Genomic DNA, 27,055 nt, shown 5'->3' on the forward strand with positions numbered 1-27,055 from the left:
AAGACCATGATAAAGTGCAAAGACAGGCAGCCTACCTCATAAGCCCATTTCTGGCTTGGCTTAGCTAGTGGGTGACACAGCACCTTTGGGAGCAAACTTTTTTTTCAGGCGAAATCTGGATTTCATTGAAATCGAATGGGCTGAATCATGTCCGGATTACACAATATGCTTGGGATGCTGTGGTGTAAATCTCCAGCCGTGTTTGGGCTTTGCAGTGTGGAACCAACATGATGCAGTGGTTAGAACGTTGAAGACTCAGGTCCAAATTGCCACTCTGCCGTGGAACTCAATGGATGAACTTGAGCCAGTCTCCCTCTTACCCTGACCTACCTCACAAGGTTGTTGCAGGTGATGAAACTGAGGCGGAGAGAAGTATGTCTGCTGTCCTGAGCCCCTTGGAGGATTGGACTGAAAACTGTGTCCATTGTGCCTTGCCCCTCCAACCCAGAGGGGGCAGGGATATGAGTTTTGTAAATGAGTGCTGGCTTAGGATCTGGGAGACCCAGACTTGACTTCCCACTTCACCATGGAAGCTCACTGGATGACTGTGGGACATCGCTCTCTTAACGTAACCTACCTTGCAGGGTTGTTGTGATAAATAAAATGAATGCTGGGAGATCTATGCTGTAAGCTGTTTTGGGTTCCCACTGGGGGGCGGGGAAGCAGGTTATAAACACCTAACTCATCGAATGTACCCAGGCATAAGATTTTGAACCAGGAACAGGAGAAGCCGCACGGGAGGAGGCAAATCTCATCAGTCTCCTGTGTCACCTTCCCAAAGAACCTGTGTCTGGAAGCAGGTAGGGGGAGAAAGCGGAGCTCTTCTTCCAAGGAACTCGCATGCATGCTACTCCCAATGACACGTGGAAAACCCACAGACCTAAAAAAGCTCCTCTGCCTCGCCCCAGAGATCACTGCTCTGTGCTGGGCCAGCCTTCCCAAAGCCCCTTCCTGGTCATTCACTCCACTTTGGGGGCTACAACAGTCTGGCGGCGAATCCCAAGGAGCGAAGCAGCGGCAGCGGCACAGCCCCGAGAACTGGCCGGAGCAGCCGTTCAAGATAAGAACCTGGAATAGTTACACATTTGCCACTCAGCACACACAGCTGCAGCACTGAGGCCAGGTGAGCCAAAACACGAACAGGTGTCCTGTTTCTGTTTCAAGAGCAAAGGGCAATGTGGTCCCGGGTGTGAATTCTGGGGTAAAGGACGGGCCTTCCTGCACCTCCCCCTTTCCCCCATCCTGCTTAGCACTGCCTCAACTGGGCCCTTAGCGATCCTCCTTGGAAGAGTCTCCCCAGCCCCCACCAGGCAAGGCAGCTCTTCCGGTGGCCCAGAAGTCCAGCCTGATCTTCCTCAAACTTGAGGAGGGTTTGTGGCGATCTTGATTTTTCCTTCCAGAAGCTCTCAGCAGACAACTGGGAGACAGAATGAGTGCGTCCGGGCTGCCCCCCGCCCCCTGCCCTGCAGCAAGATCTGACAAAGTGATTTGCTATCCCATTTCCTCTCCTGAGCCACCAACCCCCCTCCCCCCTCCAATGTGCAAACCTCAAGGAGGAGCTGGAATTCATATTTTCCCCTCAGCCGCTTTCTAATTTCCTCCTCACCAGAATCATTATCTTCACCAAGCCCCCTGAAAATTAATGTGGTCATTTTCAGTTTCCTCCCTTGTTCAGGTGTGGACTTGCTACAGGAGGGATGCAAAGGCTCAGCATGCAGACACTCCTCTCCGGTCTCGAGTCCGCAGAAGCATAAAGACTGCCACGCTCAGCAAAACGCTCCCATTTCATCAGATGAAGAATGTTTTACTTTTATAAGAAAGAACTCTATTTAGAGAATGCAGAGAAAGGGCAACCTTCTTAAGTTCTATAGAAGAAGAACCCTCTCGCTCTAAAAAATCCTGGGAAGAGACAGAATTTTTATGCACTGACAGTTGCTGGGTCAGACAGATATTTAATGACAGTGTTGGATATTCACAGACATTAGTGCTCTTGCTGTGATCCCTCCAAGTAACAACAGTTCAGGATGATCCATAAATCTACTGCCTAACTGCCCTGGTTAAACAGCTAAAAGTGAACAAGTTGAAACTGAATCCTGAGAAGACAGCAGACCAGGGGTCTTGAAGGGCACTGCCCTTCCCGCATTCAGTGGGGTTCAGTTGACTCGGTTGCTGACTCGGTTAAGAGCCTAGGAGTTCTACTGCATCTAACATTATTGCTGGAGAAGCAGATTAACACAGCTGCAAAAAATGTTTTTTTCCATCTCCACTTAATCTGGAAGATGGCCCCCAACCTTGCCCTGGCTCATCTGACCACCTGGGTCTGTGCCATGAGGACCTCTAGACTAATGTAATGCACTCTAGACAGGCCTGTCTTTGAAGTCCACTTGGAAATTCCAGCCAGTTCAGAATGTTGCAGCTCATTGCAGCTCGATTACTATTGGGAGCTAGGAAAATTATGCATATTACACACTCATTCTGGTTACCTATAAATTGCCAGGTTCAGTTCAAGGTACTGGTTATCGCACAGGGTGCTCTTCATGGACCCGCATATTTCCACCACTCCCGCCTCTGCTCCGCTCTGCTCTGCTGCGCCAGCAACACTCATCTGAGAAAAACCTTCTGAAGGTGCCACCCAGCAAGCAGGTAAGACTGACATGTGAATTCTCTTTTTTGGTCCACACCTGGTGGAATGGCTTGCATGAGGAGGCCAAGAAGGCTCCCGGCACTTCTTCACAAACTACGTAAAACACAACTATCCAGGAGGGCAGTTTTATAATGGTAACACAGAGCGACAATAACAGAATTATTCAGAAAGGCGCTTTTATAAAGAGAACAGGACTGTAGCCCATGACACTGTGTACGCTATATATTATCTACTTGTAAGTATTTGCTTTTACTGCATTGTTTTCTAATTTTGTAACCCCATTTTCTGTGCTGCTTGACATCATGTCCGATAATTGTTTCCACTGTTTCTAATTTTTGTAATGCTAGTCCTACTGCACTGCTCATTACATTTTTCAGGCTATTTAATTATGTTATTTTATGTTGTGTAATCTGTGTCTTGAGTCTCAATGAGAAAGATAAAGTAATCAAGAGATCCTACATCTTTCCATGCCTCATTCTACACAAGCAAAGTGGTGGAGCTGCTGCTGTGCATGTCACATGGCCTATCGACAAGTGTTCCCATTTTCCATAAAGCCTTTCTTACTAATATTTTTTCCATGCTAGGCAGAATGAGACCTCGTCCTGACAAGCCTAAATATGCTCCAGTAAAGCCAGAATATGTTGGGAGAGTCTTAAGGAATAAGCCACGTGAAGAGTTAAAGAAGCCCTCTAAGCACAGCCAGTGCAGGACAGCCACGATTACACGTTCAGCGGAAGAAAGCCATGCGGCCACACATCAAGCACTGCCTCCCTCACACAGCGGGCATGCTGGTGCCAACTAGTTTTGCATGGCTTGCAAGATGAGTGACATAAGCAACAGATGCCACTGCTCTCTGGCAGCACAAGGATGTGTCCAACGTAAGCCAGTCCCCTATAAACACACACGTCAATGCAGCACGCAGACTCACTGAAGAAGGTGGAGGAACAAAGCAGACACACCATCCAAGGCCCCAACCGAGACAAGCACTGCACAGCCTTGGAGGTCCTCAACATCTCAGATATTTTTGGCATGCTAATAAAGAGCCCACATTTCGCAAGATAAAGAGAATGTAATTATTTAACTCATCACAGTTACTTGTCAGAACACAACTCTGAAATATTAAGATTCAAGGAAACGGCTGTTTTCAACTAAGAAAGCTCCCCTGCCTCTTCCATTGTGCAAGGCCTAAGAACTCCGCATCAGTTAGCAGAAACTAGGAGAATCGCAGATGAGAAGAAATCCAACGGGGTCTGTCATTGCAAGCAGGGCTGAAAGTATCTTGTTCTACTATGAGGAAAACCCTTGGTGTGGCTTCCTTAAAGACAGCAATGACATTAACACAACCAAAGTCACAGTAGAACCCAATGCAACCCAAATACTCAGCCGTTTGAGGAGTTATTAAAATAAGAAATACTTTCAAAATGACAGAGAGGTAAGAGGGATTCAGTTACTCATTGCAGTGATGAGACAGGCACCATCATGTAAGAAGTACTTGTCACACTAGAGCCACTACAATCCACCCAGCATTCATAAACTGCTGCATTTGCAGAGAAGGAAAATCACAATCACGGGCTGGGAAATGTGAAAATATGATCCCTGCCCCTCCCCACACCGAACACCATCTAGATTGCTACCAACAATCGCCTTGCATTCTCCACGCAGCACACACACAGCAAATAAAAACGAGGCACTCCCTCCTCTCTTCATCTGTTGCTAACAAATGCTCGCAACAAAACAAATCACCTTCCAGAACCAGGCTGCAGTGAGACACCTCCTGATCACCCTCTTTCCTCTGTCTCTATGGCTCAGCAGTCAGCCTCTGCTCTCAAGGTTCTCCTCCACCCCTGTCCTATGCAGCAGCAGAGCCGGGGGGGGGGGGGCAGATGTCCAGAGCTTGTGAACGGCCTGAGCAACCAGCTTTTGTCTTCTACAAGCCAGCTGCAAGCGCCAATCACAATCCTTGTAACAAGAGGCTAACAGACTACGAGAGCTTTAGTGCTCCTTTCATAAAAGAAAACAAATCTTTAAACTGAAAAGAATTGCCCTCCCCTTCTTCAATGCATGCTATCTTCATTCTTATTTCACTTAATTAATACATCACATATTTTTCACTCTTGTGCTGTGAGTAATTTTATAACTTTGACCTACTTCAAATTCTTAACTTTTTTTCCTCAGGTAACTCATTCACTGGCTCAGATATTGTACAACACATGCATACTCTGGTGTAGGGGTGTGCACTTCGGGTTTCCTATTCGGGTAAATTACCCGAATTGGACCCAATCCGTAAAGATTAGGGATATCCGAATCGGGGCCAGCATGCGGGACCCGATTCGGAAATCCCTAATCAAAGCTTTCCAAATCATTCAGAATGCTTCATAAAGCTTCGGGGCTGCGTTTAAAGGGCCCTGTCGCTGCTTGCAAGCAGCAGCGGGGCCCTTTAAACATCATCCCACCCCCACCCCAGCCCCCCACCACAATCCCCAGCCCCACCTACCTTGTTGGCGGCAGCGGTGGCTCCGGCTCCTCTGCCACTGCGCCACCGCCTGAGCCTGCAGGACCGTGGGGAACGCCAGAGCCGCTGCCACCTCTGGCCCTTCCTGCCCCTCAATTGGCTGCGGGTCACTGGCGGCCATTTGAGGGGCAGGAAGGGCCAGAGGAGGCGGAGAAAGCCCTTCCTGCCCCTCAAATGGCTGCCGCTGTGCCGTGGCCAATTGAGGGGCAGGAAGGGCCGGAGGCAGTGGCAGCTCCGGCCTTCCCCACCGCCCCGCAGGCTCAGGCAGTGGCGCGGTGGCAGAGGAGCCGAACCGGCTGGCTCCAGTCCGTTGCAGCCTCATTCTGCTGCCGCCGCTGCCACCACCCAGCTGTCAAAGACCCTCCTGCCAGGTAAGTGGGTGGGAGTGGAGGGGTTTCCCTGGGGGGGGTTGCCCCAGGGGGGTGGGAGGTGGGGGAGTTCCCCCCCTCACTTCAGTAGGCTTCGAATATTTACGGAGCATACCAAAGCGAGTAAAATACCAAGCCGCTTTGGAATTAAGGTATTTCTGGATTTTTTCTCTGCTTCGGGTAAACCCGAAGCAGGAAACCCAAAGCAACCTGGCCCTGCACACCCCTACTCTGATGAAGGAAATTTCTTTCACAAAATGTCACAAAAATGTGAAGAAATTTGGAGCTATCTGTAATTTCTTTACATTTGTTTATGTAACAAAAGATACACACTGTCTTTGCTGTTAATGTGATCGGCACCATGCAACATTTAGTTTAAATTTCTGTCAAAAAGAATATATTATGAATGAGGCCAAATTTTTCAAGCACAAGGACTGACACGTTTTTCATAGCACGAGTCCATTGGGTACAGTCCACTTTCCCAGTATTTTTTCCAGATTGAAGAGGGAGGGGTAGTTTAGGGCTAAAATAGGGATGTACATTTCATTTAACAAAGCAACAGTTTAAATTACCACATTTTATCATCTAGACTTCAACAAGCTAGCCATCTAAGCTGACATACTTATTCTTTTTGGTTAAGAAACATTAAGACATGTTCCAGGCCGGCAGCAGAACACCACCAGTAAAGCCAGCGCCGGAAGCCACATATTCTTCAGGCAGAGACTCACCTGAAATGCCCTCTGCCAGCTTTGGGAAAATGTTTAAACATTTACAGCAATAGATAAATGGTAAACAAATTCTTATTGTTTAACAGTTTAAACATTTAAAGTTTTACATCGCTGGTGCTCTGCTTGCAGAAGGTCCCCCACATTCATGCGCTGGCACAGCACCTGCTGACACCCTTCCTGGCGCCCACCAGCCGTGTTTTAGAAAGTGGGTGGGGCCAGGTGGGGCTTTCACCCAGCGGGGCTTCTGATTGGCCACCGGGAAATCTGACGGGCTCTGCAGGTACTTAAAAAATGGCTTCTGCAGCAGCTGCTACCACAGCTCAAGAACTTTCGCTGCCTGACTGAAGGTGAGCGGGATGCGTGCAAAAAAATAACAAAATGTTCATTTCAAAAGGCACCCTGTTATACAGCTTCTGCCTGAAATGTCGAAGAGTTTCTATTCGCGTAATGCATGATCTCACTCCCTGACATTCTGCGGTTAGTTCTGCCTCTTCTGGCAGCCATTTTGTGCTTGGCTCTGCCTCCTCTAGGAGCCATTTTCTAGTCGCGCCCACCCCCACCCCCCAAAGGTGCCCACAGGCTCAAAAAGGTTGGGGTTAGCACAAAAGCCAGGGCTACAGTACTCGTAAAGGCACAGCGGTGCAAATTACTCTGCCTTAAAGACAATCATCAGGAAGAAAAGCTTCCTCATGGCTGGCAACCATTTCTGTGGAAGACTGACCAGTCACGTACTGACATCATCGGACAGTAGCCATCCAGCCTACACACCTCATGTTGCCTGGCGTGAGTTAAAGGTTGATGGGGGCACAGTTAAAGAAGTTCATTACTAAATGGAAGGGCTTTTAGTTAACACGGGGCGCTTGAGAGGAGAAGCCTTCCGGTCCCTGGCCACCAGTTCCCCCATCTTTCCCCCAAGGGCAAAACTATCTAGCACTCAAGCAAGAGGAGCTATTCAGCCAGTGCAGCTAAACACCAAATACTATACCACAAGGTCTCACCCCCCAGTGGCTTGATGCTGGCCTGGCACAAGCTCATTTTGAATTCCCTTCTGATGGCATCGGAAGAGGCTTCTCTGGTGCAGCAGTGAACTGGGGCACACGGTGGCATTTGTGCCTTGGTGCCTTATGAAGAACAACACTGACTCCCCACAGCACACTGAACGTAGCAGTGGTTTACAGAGACATCTTTTCATTGGCTGGGTTGGCTCCAAAACAGATGCCTCCATAAACCAGACCCAGTGACTCACTGACAGGACTCCAGTGGCCTCGCTAAAACCAAGTCCAGGAATAAGTTGAAATCCAAACCAGTGCAAGGGTATTAAGTGAGATGTAAGCCTGGGAGGCAGGACTCTTGCATGGAACACAGCCCACTCCCAGGCATTGCGCAGAACAGGCTGCACCCTCCCAGGATAACATTCCTTGCTGAAAGTGTCACAAAGCTGTTGAAAACTGCAGGCACCCCACCTGCCACGCCTCTTTCGCCTTCCTCGGCTGCCTCTTTTGTCAAGGCAGGCTGGCTCTATGGTTCTCCCCCAGGCCTTGGCCACTGATGCCAATGTTTGCCAACTGTGGGGGAAAGCCTCCTCTGCCAGGGTCAACCGACACGCATCAGAGCCCACTCTTAACTGTGAGCTGCACCATCAGCCCTTTGACCGTGCAAGGCTGATGCTGTGAACAAGACAGGTGATATAAAATGCACCCTTCAGGGTGACAGTGGAGACCATCTTCTTCTAGGCTTCTGGCCTGTGGAAGGAGGGGGATCTGTGTCTGATGCACAAATAGTTCAGTATGTCTGGAGCTAAAAACGTGGGCAACTCGCGGGGCGGGGTGGATTCTACACATCTAAAACAATACAGCATATGGTCTGGAGTGCTATGCTGACAATAACCCTGTTATGAAGCCTTTGGGGGGGACAACTGTATCCTCAATTACACCAGCCAGGAGGGTCTGTAACTCCTACCATTCAAAGTCAAACAGGGGGGGAAACTGTGTGCTCCATCACGCAGCCTCTCCGCCTGCTACAGCTGGTAGAGGGCGGGGCCAGGAAACCCCAGTCCCTTTGCGCAGGTCCTCCAAAGGGCCCTCCTGCTTCACAAGTGAATTTCCGCCCCTCAGCTTCATATTTCAAATACCTCAGCAGCCACCAGTGGAAACTGCTATTACAAATTAGGAGCAACAAAGCAAGAAACTATTTCCCTTGATCACTTTCAGTTTTGTCCCCTTTTAAAAAGTTGGAAGAGAATGCCAATTATCACCTGTCATTTTGTAGATACCGACACAACTTTGCACCCAGAACATCTCAGTCAATCCCAACTCACCACTGCCCTCTACACAAAAGCCTGCTGCGGATTAAATGCAGCTGTGCAGAAGGGCAGCGGGAGAAAGGGTCTGAGCGCATCCTGCAAAGAGGCATCTGCCAGCAATGCTCTGGTCCCGGCAGGCAGTCTGGCTTGATGTGGGTTTGGTTGTTGTTTAGAAAGGCACTTTTCCATGAGAGTTGGGTTTCAAGCACCACCTGTGACCGAGTGGGCATTGCCAAAGGATCCGCTCGGCACAGCTCAAGGCTTCAGGCCTTGCTGAAATGCACTGAACTGGAGAGCTTTGTGATAACAGCACTTGAGACAAGCAACGGCAGAGATGACAGGCCTTTCCCTTCAACATGTTGCAGCAGAAGCAGGGGAGAGGCGCTCTGCACCCTCAGAGTAGCCACCAGGGCAGCAGAACCACTTGGGGGGGGGGCCCTCACCTGCACACTGAATGTGGCCTTCCTAATGTGAGCTGTGGCCACCAAGCACATACCATTCCGTCCAGGAGCTGCTGCCTTCTATGCCGGTTTCTTTGTGTCTCATTCTTAAGCTTTGAAATGTCACAAATAGTCAGCAAAATTTAGCCTGCATCATGCAACTCTCTCTGTACCAAACGCTGCTTCTTGCAATAATCCCTCAAGTGGTGTTACTATTCATCTTTTTCTCTGGACATTTACCTCCATTCTTTGCAGCTATTTAGTCAGTGCTAAATGCAGGCAAAGATTTTTGCTGTAGCAAGAGGTTGCTGCTAAGACACACAAATTCCACCCCAACATGAGGAGGAAAGCTCAGTTAACGGTTTCTTGCCTATACGTATTTTCTTTAATGCTCCTGAAATTTTGTACAAATCATCATTCTGTACTAGAAAACATCCCTTCCAACCAGTCCTGCAGGCAGTTCAGTGACCATTTACAGGCATAAAATTCAACTCAGGTCAACAAAACCACCCTGGCAAAAGCAGTTGCTTAAGCACTCCTTTTCAAAGTTAAGACGAGGATAGAACACGGCTTAATCTCAGCCCTGGTTTACCAAGGTTCCCAATATCCCAGACCATTTTTATTTATTTATTTAGGATATGCCCATGTCCCTTCTCCAAAGTCCTGCTCGAGGCAGCTTACAGTTAAAACAACGTAACAATATAAAAACAAGTCATTTCAAACAAGCCCTTCCACACAAACAGCATAAACACTATACATAAAACAGAAGCAGGCCGTTTTAAAAGCCGCTAAGATAAAACCCCTCATTAAAAAGAGTGGGGGGAAAGATGTGTTTTGGCTTGGTGCCTAAAAGACAGTAAAGCAGGCACAAGCTGAGCCTCAAGGGGGAAGGGCGTTGCAAAGGCCATGTGCCACCCCAGAGAATGACCCTGTCTCCCACTGCCACCTGCCCCAGCTCTGCATTTAGGGGCCCAGAGAACAGCACTTGAGAAGCAGATCTGTGTGGCAGGCTAGACAGTGAGGGGGGAGGAGGCAGTCCTTCAGGTCCCCCCCCCCCCGCCCCCGGCCACAAGCTGTTTGGAGCCATATAGGCAAGAATCGACACTTTGAACTGCGCCTCGAAAGAGATGGGCAGCCAGTGCAGATCTTTCAGCACGGGGGGGGGGGGATGCAATCCTTGTAACCGCCTTGGGCCAGGCCCTGCGCTCCAATAACACCCTGGGACTGAACCACTCTGGCCATGGTGCCTAAACTGTGGCGAATGCAAGTAATTTTATCTGCAAAATGTATTGCCCGTATGTATTCCAGGACAACAGCCTCTGGACCTCAAGATAAGCCCCTACTATTTTCAGTGCAAGGACTAAAGCCTGCACCATGTGACGTAATGATGACTCTGAGCGTGTGCAGTCTTTTCTTCATTACTGGGCAAGTACAACATCCCTATATACATTTATAGGGAAGGGCTTCCAGGACAAGAGTGAGCTTCCAGTCCTCTCCTTTTAATAACTAAGCACACTCTAGACGTTTTTGAGAAGGGTGCTCAGTCTAATACCAGAATGTGCTTGCAGTTACAGCAATAACAAGACGGGAAGATGATCTCTTCCCTGGGGAAAGGGTTCTTCATGAGTCAAGAATGCCAGGCTACGACTGAACCTCTGGATGCAACTGTCACAAGGCGACATAGCTCTGCCGTGGAGGTACAAGCAGGGGCAGCGCAAGGGTCTGCCACGCTCGCAGCCGGCCAGCTGCCCCCGCACGCACGAGCGCAAGCGCGCACCGGCCTGTGTGATGACATCACACGTGATGTCATCAAGGGAGCGCGCGCACCGCCGCCGGCCCAATTGCTGCGGTGGGCGGCCTCCGAGCTCTCCCGCTCAGTTGCCTGCGTCGCCGCAGATGCCTGCCTGCGGTGGCTGCGCCTGGCTGGGGGCTTGTGCTGGCGGCGGCAGCAGGGCAGGGTGGGAGGGATAGGAGGCTGGTGCTTTGTGGCGCGCGCTCCCACCCACCGCGCCTCCTCCAGCGCTCCCTCCGGCACCCCGCGCCTGCGGCCACCGCCTACCTGGCCTTAATAGGTGCACCGGCCCTGGGTACAAGACCTGTGCTGTTCAGTTGGGGGAAAGTAACGAAGAGCCCACACACAACCACCAAGATATTGCTGGGAGGCATCTAATACAGCCTTGGGAATGTCACCACTTTCGTTCTCCTACCTAGTCTTAATGGTGGTGGAAACAAAGTTAAACAAGAGACCCGCGTTTGGATGCTCCCATGCACTGTGATTCTGAAGTCTCTCGTCAAGGTTTCCAGAGGCTGACGGTTTTGGATATTTGGAGCCATGGAGTTCCTATGTTGGGTATTCTGGGGAGCATCGTACTGATGCAGAGCACGCTAGATTATCTGTACACAAATAAGCCAGTGAGCTGTGGTCCTTTGCCCACAACGCCTTATTTTCTGGACTGTTGTCAGCTCCTGGATGAAGTATGCCAGGGGAGAGGAAAGGATGCAAAGTCAGTGGACGCCAAAATGAAAAAGAAATAAGGACCCCAACACACACACACACACACACACACACACACACACACACACACACACACACACACAATTTCCCCCTGGTACCACCAGTATCATAATGGGTGCCAAGGCAGTCACAGCAGGACCCCAGACCTGAGCTATTTCCATGACACACAGCTCAAGAGAAGGCAAAGGTGAATAGGTGCTCAAGAGCTGTGTTCTGTGTGTGCCTTCAAAGCAAGTTTACCATTATAATTGGGATGCTTCCATTAATATTACTCAGATGATACAGGCTGTGAGGAGGAGCCCAGGGCTGGGGGAAAGGGTTTGAAAAGAGCCTGCAAAGTTTGACTAAGAACGCTAAATTTTTAATCTTACCAATTCTGCCACTGCAGAAAATTCCTCCTCCACGGAACACTTAACATGAGAAGCCTGCAATCGATAGGGATAAAAATAAACTGAAGAGAGACTTCCGTGCTCTCACTTTAGACAGATGGGCCTGGGTGGAGGGAAATGCAGGCCTTGGGAGATGCTCGATTCACATCCTTCACAGGAAAGAATCTCATGGTTACAAACAGCGCATAGCAGCAACCAATTCCCAGCCCGGCCTCTTACCCGCTGAGAGATCTGGGGCAGCTCTTCATTTCCTCTGGCACCCCACCTTCTGCACCTACAAGATGCAGGCAGTAAGGCAGAGAACCCAGAGGGGCCACTGTTATTACTGAATGCGAAATGCCACAAGATCCCCAGGCACAAGGTGACAAGGAACGAGCCGGGATTTCCACCTCCCTCACTGTTAACTGTAGGATCAGTCTACAGGTTAAGCTCTTCCTTGGGAATTCTGAGCTAAGACACTGCTTGAGTCCAGCAGGACAGGGCTTGTGCCAGAAGGAAAAATAGCAGTGCTACAGTAGTACTGGAGGGGAAAGGGCCACAGAGAACTGTGTTATAAGCTATGGTGAGGTTCGGCAGGAGCAGCAGCGTGGCAGAGGGAATTTCAAAAATCCACAAGACTGAACCACAAATGGTGGCACTTGGCTTGCTCACTGCAGGCCTCAGGGAGTCTCTCCAATGTATTTGGCCAGCAACAGTCTCTCCTGCACCCCCGCTCTCAAGCATCCAAAACTCCCAGGTTCTGTAAATATAACATTTTCCAAGCAAAGTAACTGACCCAGATTAAGTAAACTTGTTTGTGCAGTTTGTTCCAGTTGCCAATTTTTTTCAGTTGGGGAACACGTTCATGCTCCAACAAGGTTTGCCCTGTGCAACCACCCTCTTCACATAAACCGCTCCATAACTGTGGATATGTTTTAAGTCCCCAAAGAGCAGCCTTCGCAAAAGCAAGTAGTACGTGAAACCAAGGGCTGTCCCACAAGTGCTGACATTCAGCAAAAGGGATACAGTGCAAAATCTGGTGCACTGCATCAATTGGGTAAAGTTGCCAAGAGTCTTAATCTTGATATTCTGGGAAGAGGAGAAGGGCAGCCAAGAGCATCTCCCACAGCTCACATCTCTCCTAAAGAAGGCCCAGTTCTCCAATGTTCTGCTGCAAATACAATCAGCTGCAACAAGAGCCCAAGAGAGAGAACTGCAGCCAATGCGCCTCAAACCCTCTGCTTCTGTGTTCTAGCTCTTGAATTCATTTTCTGTGCTGCTCAAAGCACAAGAAGTCTATGAAAGAACTAGAAGGAACAGCACCCAGAAGACTTCAAACACTCGTCTCCCAAAGACGAACATGGAGTGAGATTCTTTGTGCACTTGTCAAAGGACAGCACTGCTCAAAAGCAAAGACCCGCAAGCCAGAGGATTTTAACTAGCAGCCAGAGCTGCTCATCTGAAATGCAAAGTCAAGAGTCTAAATGCGCTGAAATCTTAACATAAAAAACCCTTCATGCTGCTCTTCAAGGAGACTGACTTCAGCTGATAGTTGCATACACCTACCAATGAAAAAAACCACAGCCCAAATCTTTTCTGCCATTAGATCCAGAAGGAAGGTGGTGTTTAAAATCTGTAAATAAGTAGGTATATAAATTAGCTGCTATAATAAACAACATACAACAAAACACTACCTAGGAGTATAATCCACAGCCTCTTGTCATACAACTCACCAAACAAAAGACCCAGTACACATGCATGGATAGCAAAGCAAGATAACTTACTTGAAAGCTAAGGCACGCTTAGAGAGAAGCAAGTCCACTGAATGAAGTGGGACCTAAAGTATGTACAGGATCAGGCTCTAAATCTCATCAGTTTTCAGATGCAAGAACTGATACCTACTGGACAAAACAGTATTTCTCCATGAAATGGGAAGCAAATGTCCCTGCTGTTTGGTAGACAGAATCATACATTTTAATAGCTTGAGAACTGCTGCAGAACTCAGAAGCTGGAGAGAGCAAATAAAAATACAAGATTACTCAGGAAGGCTTAGTGGATGATCCAAGTAAGATCTAGGATGGCATCTCCTGGATCTTACCACCTGTGGCGATTACCAATCCCTGAGTCCAATAATAGATAGAACATAATAATAAAGATCATCAATCTCAGAGATTTCCCCTCAAGACTCTTTTATACAGAAAAGCTCTGACAAAAGCTGATGCTTTAATATGCATGTTTGGAGTAAAGACGGAGTCCCTTTAAAACCAGATTTCTTTAGGAGAGACAAATTACAATTAAAATCTGCTTTTTTCAAAGTAAGAATAATCTCATTTTACACTTTTAAATTTTTAGACTGTGGGTTTTTATTCCCCCCAAGCAGGGTTGGCCCCACTTAGTACTTGGATGGGAGCCTACCAAGGAAGCCCAAGGTGGCTACGCAGAGGCAGGCAATGGCAAACCAGCTCTGAAGGTCTCTTGCCTTGAAAACCCCTCAAGGGGTCACCATAAGTCAGCTGCGAGTTGATGGCACTTTATATACACACACACAAGAGAGCACAGGCAAATGACCCAGACCCAATCCCCCCTGCTTGCAACCACGTCTGCTGTCAGCTGCCACACAAGCTCTTGCCAAGTTGGTCAAGAGCAAGAGTGAGACCCATTTCTGGCCAGGAAACAAGTCCGCATGTCAACAGGAAGGACAAGAGAGGGAGGGGAGGGGTGGAGAAAGCAGGCTAGAAACGGCACAGGATGTACTGACATCTTCTTGTGCTTGGTGGCAGAATCCAAGCACAAAAGAGGACCTAGAAAGGTCCTGCCCTTCAGGGACAGTCTCCCTAGGTGGAGCCTAGCACCATAGACACAAGGACAGGAAGTAACTGGGGGGGGAGTTCCCACTACAGAGCAAAAATGAGATCCTGCGGGAGAAATGGGTGGTATATGTTTGGAAAATTTCTTTCCACAAAAAAGAGGGGGCGGGGGGGGGGGAAGAGTTTGAACGGGCCCAAATTTACACAGGAGAAGGAAGAATTCTGGGTTGAAGTCCTCACTATATCTTGGCCAGTTTATTCACCTTTTGCAGAACTGGAAACTGCAGATGTTTTTGAGAAGACCGTTCTGTTGCATAATTTCTTACAGCAATGTTCGTGACTTGGAGCCTATTTCCATAAACAAGCAGCTCGACTAATTTGGCCCAATGCCCCTTTGCAAGGAGAGGCTGAGGCAGCGAGAACCACCTTGAGTTACGCAATCTGCTTAGCAGGGTCCATTCTGGTTTTTGCACTGATGTGCCAAATGGGCAGCTTGGGAATAGAGCACACCGAGAAGATCAAAGTGTGCTTCAGGAGGAGGAGACTGCTGGATCTTCTTGGATGAAAATCCACCAGAATTAAGTGCTGTGTCCTTGGCCCTGTTAAACACTGTGGGGTCTGTACCTGGTTGTGTTCCTTGCATACGTGTAAAGCAGATGTCAGAGCCTTGTGGGTTTCTGAGTTGTGTGACAGCACAGTGCGCAGAGGTGTGGGTAAAGTTGCCCACTGTCCACTTCTGCAACCAGAGGGGAGGGGGAAGAGAGGCGAGGGACTGGCCTGGAGTCTTCGGCGTATACAGACTATGGCAATCAGCTCTAGGGGAGCGTTCCCATCCGTGCTTACTCAGAGTTGCTGAAACAATATTTCTGATTCCAAGGCACCAGGATTCATTTTCAGGAAGCGGCAGATCAAATTAGGCAGCAGCATCAAATTTCTAGGAACAGAGAAACCCGTTACTTGGGATTTCATTGGTCCTGCTCCACACACATCCCCCTGACAGCAGTTTATGATGTTCAGCTCGCTGGCTTCCTCCTCCCCTTGATGCAACCCTCCTATCTCCAATCTGGGTCATGAAAAATGGATACCGGCAGAGAATCCACACTTGGACGCTGCTCCTACCCCAAGAGAACCAGGGAGCTGCATTTCTTGTACTCACGTGAATCTTCCAATTGGAACAGGGGTACATTGTGAGGACAACAAAGTGCTGCACATTTTATTTCAGATTATTCTTGGCTCTACAACAGAATCAAAACCATGTGAAATACAGACCTGAGCAGCTTTAATTTGGAGCACAAATCTCTGGTGGTCCGAAGCCTGGCAGACAGCATTCCAGAGGCCCCCTCTCCACATGCTGCTTCACAATTCGTCAAGCAGACGGGGGCAGGGGAGAGAGGAATAAACTGCCCCGGCTGGCCCTGGGGAAAAACCTGCTATGATGCCCTAAGACTTGAAAAGCTCAGCAGCCGGAGCAGCATCCCACTTGCAGCAAGGCTGGGGGGTTCCCGCTCCAAGCTCCCTGCTCAATGCAAGCCTCAGCACACAAACATGCCGGCCCAAGCACAGGCGGGTGGTGCATCGAGCAATACCTAAACTTACAACCCTGGTGCTGTGGGGGAAGGCGTCACTTCCTGGTCCTGTTGAAAGGCTTTCATTTTTAGGAGCATATTCCCAAGCATGCAGACAAACAAAGGATCAATAAGAATAAATTAGAACTGCACAGACGGTGAGAGAGGATGGATTATGCCCCTGGGAGGAAGCACAAAACACGCCCTGCTTTTCATATTCACAGCCTCATGTGCTGAATGTGACTCATTCTTACCATGGGCACTGCAGCACACAACAATGCTTACACTTTCAGATGGAAGGAAGTGGGTTTTACCTGAGCGCAACTGAGCTTCGGAAGGAGGAACAGCAGAATGGTTGTGTGTGGCCAAGACCCAGTATCTGTGAGCAGCTGAGCCTACTGAATGCAAGCAAGCAGGAAGGGCAGGCAGGCAGGCACAAATACGGAGCAGTGAAGCCGGTTAATGTAAAGAGCATAGACCATATGGCCAGGACAGACAAAAGGAAGCGGCAGGGGCATGGGCTGAGAGCCAAAGGAACTAGCAATGACAATGAAGGAGGAGCTCAGAATTTGTACAAAGGCCTGAAAGGGAAGGAGGGAGGGCACAACCAAGGAGTATGCTTGCCCAAGTGGAGAAGGCAGGGTGCCATGGAGGTCAACAGCTACAGGGAAGTGGCTCAGCTACAGCACCAAAAGGGTCCCAGAGAATCGCAAAAAGGACCGAACCAAAAAGTTTAAAGGCTCAGTCTGAAGAAGAAATTGGGAGGGTGTGTGTGTGGGTTTAAATCAAGAAAGGAATCTCAGTGCGCTCTTCTTCTAACCAGAAGAGCTTCAGCTTCCCCCAATACAATGGACTGCTGTGGATCCAAAGGCTACACGTTCAAATGCCTCTTCTACGGCAGACCCTCGATGCAAAATTCAAAGATGGCCACCCCCCCCCCCCAAAAGATTTTAATACTACTCCCTCATTCAGTCTTCAAATCAAATGTAAGGCAAAGAGGAAAAAACATCCAACATGATCAACAACTGAACTCACAGAGATGCTGCAAGGAAAGTAAACCCTTTCCTCCTTTGGTCAGCTGCACTTCTATTAAACAGCTGGTCTTCAAGCTTTTGTCCAAATGAAACTGATTAACACAACCTTTCAACAGAAGTAATTTTAGAGACGGTCCAGACTTCGAAAATGTGGTGTGACCAGGCTGTCCACAGCAATGCATTGTGATGAACGCAGAAGCAGTTTCCTAAAAATTATTCCTTTGAATGTGGCAGCTGGAAAATGCTCCTTCCTGAAGAGGTCAGGAAAGCCCCCAGTCTCCTGGCTTTCCACAAACAATGCAAAACTGAATTAATCATGAGGGCTTTTTACTCAGATATGAATGCTGGACTGTTAGGAAGGGGTCTCAAAGAGATGTATCAGTAAAGAGATAGGGACATGTTGTTCAATATGTCAGTCTTAGAACTGTTTATGCTTTGTTTCAGCATTTCTTCAACTCTGTATTGGATTTCTGCTGGTTTTAAATCTTTACACATTTGCATTTATATACCCTATTACATTATTTATTGAAATGTCCTTGAAACTGACTGTACTGACCCACACTGTGTAACCCGCCTTGAGCCTCAGGAAGAAAGGTGGATTATGAATAATGTAAACAAACAATGAAACTGTGGAAACAGGCACCAAGGAGACTGTATCACATGTTGTATTTTACACAGAGATGTATTTCTTAGGGACACATGGCATGGATGTCTGAACAAGTCCCCAGAATACAACCAACTCAGGTCTGTTAGCTAGAAAAATCCGAGGTACTAGGTCACGCTAAGGTTTCTGACATTTTTCAGTTTCTGCCCAGGCTCCTATAAATTATACAGATGCTAAGCACAGTGAAATGTTTCTCTTGGGCTAACCACTGACTATCAGGAAATGAAAGGAAGATTCTTCTATTCCAGAAAGCCAGAACATGGGAAGTACAACACCACTCATAACAGCAGCAGTCACCAAGGAAAGACTCGGCAACATCTTCCTCTCTGGCTTTTCAGAAAGGAAGCCACTGGGGCCAGGAGAAGTGGGCAAATCTTTATCCCCCCCCCACCACAACCAGCTGCTCAGTGCCAAATTCCACAGATGGCTGAGCAATTTGTGATGCAGTTTCTAAGGATGATGCATGCTAATCTAAGCACACTGTACTAGCATTATAGGGTGCGGCTCGGAAGGAAGAGGCTCGGATATTCATCCTTCCTCTCTATGGTTGCTAGGTGAAAACAGCTCCTTGGCTCCTCTCTCTCTTTAAATAAAAGAACTGAAATGGCACAAGTGAAGAAAGGCCCAGGCAGAACAGCCCATCTGAGTCCACAGCTGCACGGATGATACCGATGCCAACAACAGAAACACACACAAGTAACAGTTTCATACACAGAGGCATTTCTCCACCAGCCAGCAACTCGCTTCTCACGGATTCTCCAGCCAATTAAGCAACCTGTGACTAACAAGCCTGTTCCCATGGAAGCCAGCTCAACACATCAGCAGCAGCCAGTTAAGCAACCAACAATGCTCATATTCCAGGAGGGAGAAGAGTAATAGCTGACAGTTCATCTGATTCATCAAGCATCACTAACCCACTAATTAGCATCACAAACACGTTTAACGATTAGCACAGGGGAGGCTGAAACACAGCAACATTTTGTAAAGGCACCAAAGTCAACTCTCACTGCCTTTTTTCATGCCACAAAAGGCATAGCACAGGTGAGCAGACCAAGCTAAGCTACAATATGTCCCTGTTCTTTCAAAGCAGTGAAATACAACCCCAGGTCTTTGCTACGTGGAGTCAATGGCACGAGGTCAAGCAGCCTCTGCCTTCACGGCATCAGGTGCCACACACAGGTCCTTCAGGAAGCTTTGCCATGCCCCACAGCGGCCTTTGTTTTCCATGGTATCTGTTGGGGCTGGGTAAAATTCTCCAAGAATGTGATGCGGACACCTAGGGAACGGGAAAAACAATTCGAGCCCTGGAATTTGACACTTGCTGCCCAAGAAAGTCTTAACTGACCTTTACAGGTGCATAAATGCATGCATGTTTCCAGCCTGAATGCACCAATGTTCTCAATTCCAGATAGCAACTCACCCCTTTATTAGGGACTCCAGATAGATACCTACTGTACCTCTCATGCTGGTATCAGCCCAAACTGCAACTCAGTGGTTAGCTTAGGCAAGCAACTCTCTCTCTCTCTCTCTCTCTCTCTCTCTCTCTCTCTCTCTCTCTCTCTCTCTCTCTCTCTCTCTCTCTCTCTCTCTCTCTTAATTACTCACTGAGGTAATGTATGTGAAATGCCATCACCACTTAGCAAAAGCACTATATAAATATTTCCTTCATGACCTCTCTCCCCCTTGCTGAGGCTTTTTCTTGTGAGAATGAAGAGAAGATTGAAAGACAGCTCCAATGAAAAAAATTCATTTACAGAACTTTACGTAAGAGCGTACTTGCATGGCAGCATGAGAGTCCTACACTGGAGAAACTAGGAAGAGTTAATTCTGTGTTAGTCTGCAGCAGAACAGCAGGATTTGAGTCCAGAGACCAACAAGATTTTAGTGTATAAATTTCAAGAGTCAACGCTCCCAGCTTCAGGGAATTAAGAGTCTCTTTCCATGCCTTGCTCTCTGTAACCCCACACTTCCAGAGGTGAGATAGGGGTGACCAGAGACCGGGATTTTCCTGTGGTGGCACCTCATTTATGGAATGCCCCCCGCCCCTTGAGGCTCATATAAAACCTACTTTACTCTCAGCCAGGACAAAACATTTCTTTCTACCCAGACTTTTAACTGAGGAGTTCCACCTTTTAAAAATTGTATTTATAGTCTGCTTCGATATTGAGAACTATTTTATGGATTTTATACCCAATGTTTGATGTTTGGCTCTGAAGCACCATCGAACATGAACTTGGGCGCACATGAGACCTGTAGTGTTGTAGCACACTGACGAGAATCAAGCACACCAACAATAGCATTCACAGCTACCACTATAAGGAGCATGCATCTCCAATGAACTCCGTATGACACTATACATTCAGAATAAAACACCACCTACTCCTTTCTCCACATTAAAGTACAACTGCAGAATACAGGTTATGGCAGAGCAAGGGGAAAATGTGGGGAGGGGGTGGAGAAGGGGGAGAGAGAAAGAAAAAGCAAGCCACCACCCAAGCAGCTTAAAAGACAGCCGCTTAATGACAGGGCAGAATCTGCAGCTGCTAGAATGACAAGCAAGGAGACAAGTTAATGATCAATGTTCCATTGATGGATCTAAGGGCAGCAGTTTTCAGATTACCACACACTGGGTTTAAATTGCATTCTGCCTTCCAAAGATTTCCTCCACAGTTGCAACTGAACATGGGATTCTCCCTTCCTTCCTATGGTAGCCAACTGTGAAATCTTGCACTGTGCTGATAAACAACTGCTGCATTCCACTCCAAAGATAGCCAAGATCAACTGACCCAAAGGCTGCCCATAACATTTTGTTCACTTGCACCTCAGAAGAGGCATGGAGCGTTAAGATTTGGAACAGTTTCCCAGACCCTTGGGTGAAAAAAAGGCAGGAACATCGGTCCTTGTTTTCTCTACTGTTACGCAGCCCCTTTATTCCACCAAATTATCCAGCAAAGAGAAACTTTAAAAAATGATGTCACTGGCTGTCATTTTTTCCCATCTTAATTAGAAGCAATACTACATACAGCAAGCAGCCAATGACAAGAATGCTGAATTATTGTTGTTGTTTATCTACAGTCACGGAGATCCAAGGTGGATTACATACTGCAAGTGAATACAATATGTTCAACAGCTAGGACATTCACAGAGAAAAAATACAATATGATCAACAATTAGGACATTCATTTAAAACAAACAGGATACGGTAAACGCTCGTTTGAAAAACAGCATAAAGCCAAACACATAGATGAAACCTTTCTGATTTAAATCATTGTTCATTAACTTGACATCTTTAGCAACATAAATTAAATTAACTACCCAGTAGGAACGTATCTACATCAGCAGACAGTACCCAACAGCCTAGTCTATACTCCCTGTTCCTTGCCAAGCTCTCTCTTTGATCTCTTTCTTATGCCACAGCCCTATGATCTGAGTAGAAAGTCCTTGCACCCACCCTAGTTTTAAAGATAAGGTCAGCCGTGGAATGCCTTACAAGTCACTTTGTCATTCTAGAAGCCCTAAGACCTCAATTACTTCCCTCAGTATGTCCCCAAAAGTGCCACGCTTTGTTAGGCTTTTCTCTACCTGAATTCTTGCCCACAATCTACCACACAATGCAAACTTTTCATGGGTCTCGGTATGAAGTGATACGAAGGCTTGCCAACAAAAATGGAGCGTGAATACCCTCTCTTTTGCCAACCCAGTTCTCAACTGAAAACACACAGTAATGAGTGGCCTGCAGCCAAGGAGATGGCTGATAAGCGCCAACTGATATGTGGAATGCTTCCTGAAATGCCACCTCACTGGGTCCCCCGGCCCACAGCCTTCGACGTTATTCCGCCTTGAGCATCCATTCCCCTCTGCTGATCATCAGTGCAGATTCTCTTCTCTGGGCCCATGGCTCTTTCAGCCTCTTGTTTCTGCCTGGCTCTCAATGTCCATTTACCCCATTCTTTTATATGCTTGCTTCAGACTTCCTGGGAGGAAGGGAATCTTTGGGATATTAGGGGATGAGGAAGGCAGAAGTACCACTGCCTTCAACCAATGAAAGTGGACTTTGGATTAAACAAAGTCCCAATAGGATCAGAATGGTCCAAAGGGGACCCACTTGAGCCTCACAACAGCCCTTTAACTAGATGGGGCTAAGAGATGCTGATGCCCCAAGGCCACTCGTCCTTCCTCCAGCTCTGCTGCCCTCGCAGCACAGTAGCTTAGGAAACCTGAGCCAAGAAACCCCAGCCTTCCAGCAAAGCTCATGCTTGCCCGAGTGTCAGGAATTCCAGGTGTGCTTTTTGCCCAGGCAGTACACACCCAGGCTGCGGAGAGCACCAGCCTCGAACCTTTCCCTCCCAACTTCCTCGTCATCGCACTGAGAGGGGGAAGCAGAGAGGACCAGGAGGAGGGCCCTGTGCGCTCCCCAAACGACACAGCCCTGGCTGTCCTTCGCGCAACAGGGCCCCTGCCTCCCTGACACACCCACTGTGTTTTGAGGAACCTCAGCATCACAAGCTCAGAACTAAGCAGCACACACTCCTTGCCCTCCACAGATTGCTCCACCAAGCCAACTGTGCCAAATCTCATGCAAGCATCCACCAGCTAGCCAGGCAACTACTGAAAATGGAAGTTCCGTTGTTGAAGGTTTCACTGTGAATGACCCACTGCCCTCCTTCTCGGCCAAGTCCTTAAAAGGGCACCAGGAGAAAGGGGTGGTCTGCTGGCAAAGTGCTGATCCCCCGGCAGTATGCAAGCGCAGTCAGCAGTGCCTGTGGTAAGCAACTGCTGGATAACGCAATAAGGGAGCTGGGAGCCTTGGCCCTCTCAGTGGGTAGTTCCTACCACAGCCACGTGTGGGCTCTGTGGGCAGCCAGGAGAGCGGCACATTGCCAAGCAGAAACTTGGGGCAGCAGCTGGAGCCTAGACCCCTTGGAGGGCAAGGCGAAGCAGTGCCTGGAGGTCACTGGGCTGTTCTGCCTCATCTTGGTGGTGGTGATGTAGGAATCACACTGTCATTTGCGGGGTGACCTTGGGCCCGTCACACTCTCTCGGCCTACCCTATATCACAAAGTTGTTGTGAGGATAATACGGAGGACAGGAGAATGAGGTAAAGCCCTTTGGGTCCCCGCTGGGGAGAAAGTTGGGGTATAAATGAAGCAAGCAAATAATAAATAGGTACTAGAAATGAAGAGGTAAGGGGATCCTCCACAGAGAGACACGGCCGTCTGTGAAGGCACTCCGGGAGGCCCCGTTTAAGGAGCAACTCAGCGATCTGCAAGCATCCCTGCAGCTGTCAGGGCAGAGAGACCACAGGCCTATCACAGGACGCAAGACAGACGTACAGGGAAAGTACGGCAGTTCCGAGGAGGAGGAGGAGGAGTCTGGCGCTTTCCAGTCAGCCCTATGACTCAGCCAGCAGGTCAGGGAAAACTGCAGCCAACAAGAGTCGAGCCCAAAATCCTGCAAGCTTCTCCTGTGGAGTAGTGGGAAAAGCTTTGCCACCAACTCAGGTCTCTTCAAGGACTTTCCACTGCGGCTGCATCTTCTGCTGATGAAACATTCCCGGGCAAGATTTAAAGAAACAAAGACTGCCAATCTGGGATCTGGAAAAGTTCCAAGCCCTTGTCTCAACACAGCACCAAAGATCTGCCCCAGGCTGCGTTACTGAGAAAGGATTTCTAAAATATGTTCTTGGCCTCTGTTTTCTTGTTCCATTCTGTCTTGGATGCAACATAGCTAATTATATGCAGAAGACGCTTGCACAAAATGGGGCAAAATATGCCAGTGTTTCTAGCACATCTGGGAGGCTGCTAGGGGTAGCTCAGGGAGCACAACATGAAAAGGAGGATGTGGGGGCTGGTCAGGAGAGGGAAGCGAAGGCAGCCTGCTTTCCTCATGACACAGAGCATGGTAATAGATATCCTAAATAGATCACAGGGTATTTTAGACAGGACCTGGCAGGAAACAGTCCGAGAAGAGTTCTGTGTGCACTGATGCTTGGCATCTGCCTCTCTTTTAAATGAACACAGCACCCACCCTGGAGCTTGCAACACACGTTCCAGAAACTTTAAGGAATTGGTGAACTGAAGACATTTTACTTGCCAAACTGAACAGGCTCTTACAAACACAACTGTTGTACTACAATTGAGAGAGAGACTATAATTGGCTTAACACAAACCTACAGTATCTAAGCCGAACACTGCATGCAAGCTGTCTCCCCTACATATCATGCTAAGAAACACTTAAGAATGCCTCTAGTTTAGCACTTGGCACATTTGCTTTTAAAACAAAATGTCACACTGAGATGCAAATAATGCAGATCAATATTAAAGCTGCTTCTTATTTCCCCTTCTGAACACACAAGCCCTCCTGCAAGGATGATGCGCCTCCCACTCAAACTGAAGACTGGGGGGCGGGGGGGGGGGCTCTGAGTGCATTTCCAGTGAACAGCTCAGATGCCTACAAAACACACCTCCCCACTGGAAGCGGCTGAAGGGGCTCTGCGGGCTGCTGCCGTTTTCAGCATTAGCGCAGGTGGGAACATGGAGGGGACTCAAGGCCAAGGAAGACCGTGACCTGCCACAGAAAAGAGGTAAGGGCCCCATTTCCAAGTCCAGTTCTGCCTTTTTCACATATTGGAACGAATTTCCATGCAGTTTCATCTTGTTCTCGCCAATGTCTTTTCTCAGATGTAAGAGGGGCAATTCAAATATCCCATCCCCATACAGCCAAGAGTTGCTTATCTTTGCAACTGACATCCAGCCCTATTCACACCTGTAAACAAATTGGGGGGGCTGTATGTGTGACTCGGGCTCTATCACCCCACTTGTTATTATTCATAAGCTGAAAGGCTACAATTTCCTCAGGCTTCCCAACAAGAGAAACTGCATACAGAAGAGGAAGGAAGGGGAGCAAAGCAGAGGCTATGCTATTCGTAAAAGTTGTGCTGGCGCTGAAAACTGATGTCATATTGTGGTGCCAAAGATAAGACTCCAGATCAACAACTTCATTCTCTTGTCCCTTCTGCTTAGTCAACATGCTTTACTCTCTAACAACAGAAAGGACCATCAAAGAGGTTACAAAAACAAAATGTTAAAAGTGAGCCATTAGAGGATACATCAAAAGACACAATGTGCACCACTCACTCTTCTTGGAAGCTGATCAGGATGAGTAGCTGTGTTAGTCTGTCTGTAGCAGTAGAAAAAAAACAAGAGTCCAGTAGCACCTTTAAGTCTAACAAGATTTGTGGTAGGGCATGAGCTTTTGTGAGCCACAGCTCACTTCTTCAGACACTTGTCTTTGACACCAGGTATCTGAAGAAAGGAGCTGTGGCTCACGAAAGCTCACGCCCTACCACAAATCTTGTTAGTGTTATAGGTGCTACGGCACTCTTGCTCTTCTTGGAAACTGTCAGCCACTGCCCCAAATAAACAACCATGACATTTTCAAGTGGATCTAACATGCTGGTACCTCTTGCACACATTCACAACTCACATATAGTGTAAAAGTTAAACAATGACTGTTTAGATCAGACAGGGACCCTACCTAGTCAACAAACCATCTGAGCATAAGTGGTAGAACAAATTTGACCCTAAAGGATCCCGCTTGCCAAGGAGAAGTGAAAATGCAGTATTTAATGTGACCAATGCATGGATTTAAAACAAACAAGCAACTTCAGTGAAGCCAAAAACTTGCTACCTGCCCTGTTGTGCTGCCCTGGCCTCTTCATGCAATATCACTCCAGCCCCAAGTCACTTCCAGGAGAGGTTTCGGCTCCCCTACCTGTATCTGAATCCTTCTGATCTCCATTGGTTCCAACAGTGAAAGGCAACTTCCGCTTTGTAGCTCTCTCTTTCACCTCTTTGCCGCCATCACTCCGGTCCAACTTTGGAGTTTTGGTCAGAGAAACTTTATCTTTATCCTAGAAAGAAAAGGAAAACAATCCGTTTCAGAAGACACACAATATTTGCACAACAGGCAAAGATCTTTTTTGAGAAGCTACCTCACTGAACCTGGAGATGCTTTACAGAGCTTAATGAAATTATTGGCCACTAAAAAGATCACACATGCTGCAAAATCTTTGACTAAGGGTGGGCCTGTAGCACTTCAAAGTGGGCCACCGCACAGCAGCATTTCAGTCTTTGCAGGGTGGTCCTGAAATGCCCTCTCATATTCCATGCACGGGGGGAGGGAGTAGTTTGGCAATTCACTTCCTGACTGGTGTGGAGATCTGACAAGTTCTGGAAGTGGCACAGGCCCCTACTGAATGCTGCCTGTGACATCGCCTCTTGTAAGCAGTGCAGCTCACCTTCTCCCCACACTCATCTTGAATTGGGCCCTAAAGTCCAAATGGGATTCTCACATGGAAAATCGGGGCAAAGAATGAAAAATACTCCTTCTGTGTTTCACAGACACACCACCTGCAAAATTCACATGCTCAGTGCTGACCCTGGGAATTTGGGTACAATAAATCATCTGACTTCTAAGGAGACACAGTTGCTGTGGTGGAACTAACAATGGGTTTCTCTAGATGTTGTCCCGCCTCCCCTGTATGTGCCTTTCCGCATAGGTTCCGATCTGAGTTTGGGGGGAGGACTTGGAGTTACATTAGCGTGGTCAGTGATCTTGGAAGAGCCAGCCAAGAGGTGCAGCCTCCTGGCAGACTTAATTCCAAACTCTAGTGGGTCAAAGAGACAAAGAAAGAAAGGCCACCCCCAACATATGCCACCCAAAACCCATGAAGAAAAGATGCCGGGGCTTCTGCATCCCAGCCCTTCTCCAAAACAAACAGCCAATCAGAAACCACAGGTCCAAAAGGGCTATTATATCCCAAAGGGTTCCAAAAGGCAGCCAAGGTGGTTCAAATGAGAAATACCATCCAATATTTAAACGAGTGCATTCTGCTTTGGTGATGATCTGAATATAATATATAAAGACACAAAACTATTATTGCTTCGTCAGGTTTTCGGTTCATTTAATTTATTTACTTCTATACCCCACCCCAGCCTATGTCCCCAATGGGAGCTTAAAATGGCCCACGTAGTTCTCCTCTATTTTGTTCTCACAACAACTCTGTGAAGACAGACAGGTTGAAACGGTGACTGGCCTAAGGGCACG

General features: G+C 48.0%; 1 protein-coding gene across 4 annotated transcripts in view; it reads right to left on the reverse strand.

The window, feature by feature from the left end:
• Positions 1–27,055, reverse strand: part of ANKRD11 (ankyrin repeat domain containing 11) — a 173,306-nt gene that overhangs the window by 16,475 nt on the left and 129,776 nt on the right. For 3 of the 4 annotated variants that reach the window (XM_055000781.1, XM_055000779.1, XM_055000780.1), the window contains one exon: positions 25,721–25,859. In XM_055000781.1, the coding sequence (XP_054856756.1) occupies positions 25,721–25,859 (139 nt within the window). Of the gene's footprint in view, positions 1–4,387; positions 4,463–25,720; positions 25,860–27,055 lie in introns of those variants that run through there. The other variant, XM_055000782.1, reaches the window with a different exon arrangement.

The sequence above is a fragment of the Eublepharis macularius genome, chromosome 16 (genome assembly GCF_028583425.1).
Source record: "Eublepharis macularius isolate TG4126 chromosome 16, MPM_Emac_v1.0, whole genome shotgun sequence".
NCBI classification, from domain to species: domain Eukaryota; kingdom Metazoa; phylum Chordata; class Lepidosauria; order Squamata; family Eublepharidae; genus Eublepharis; species Eublepharis macularius.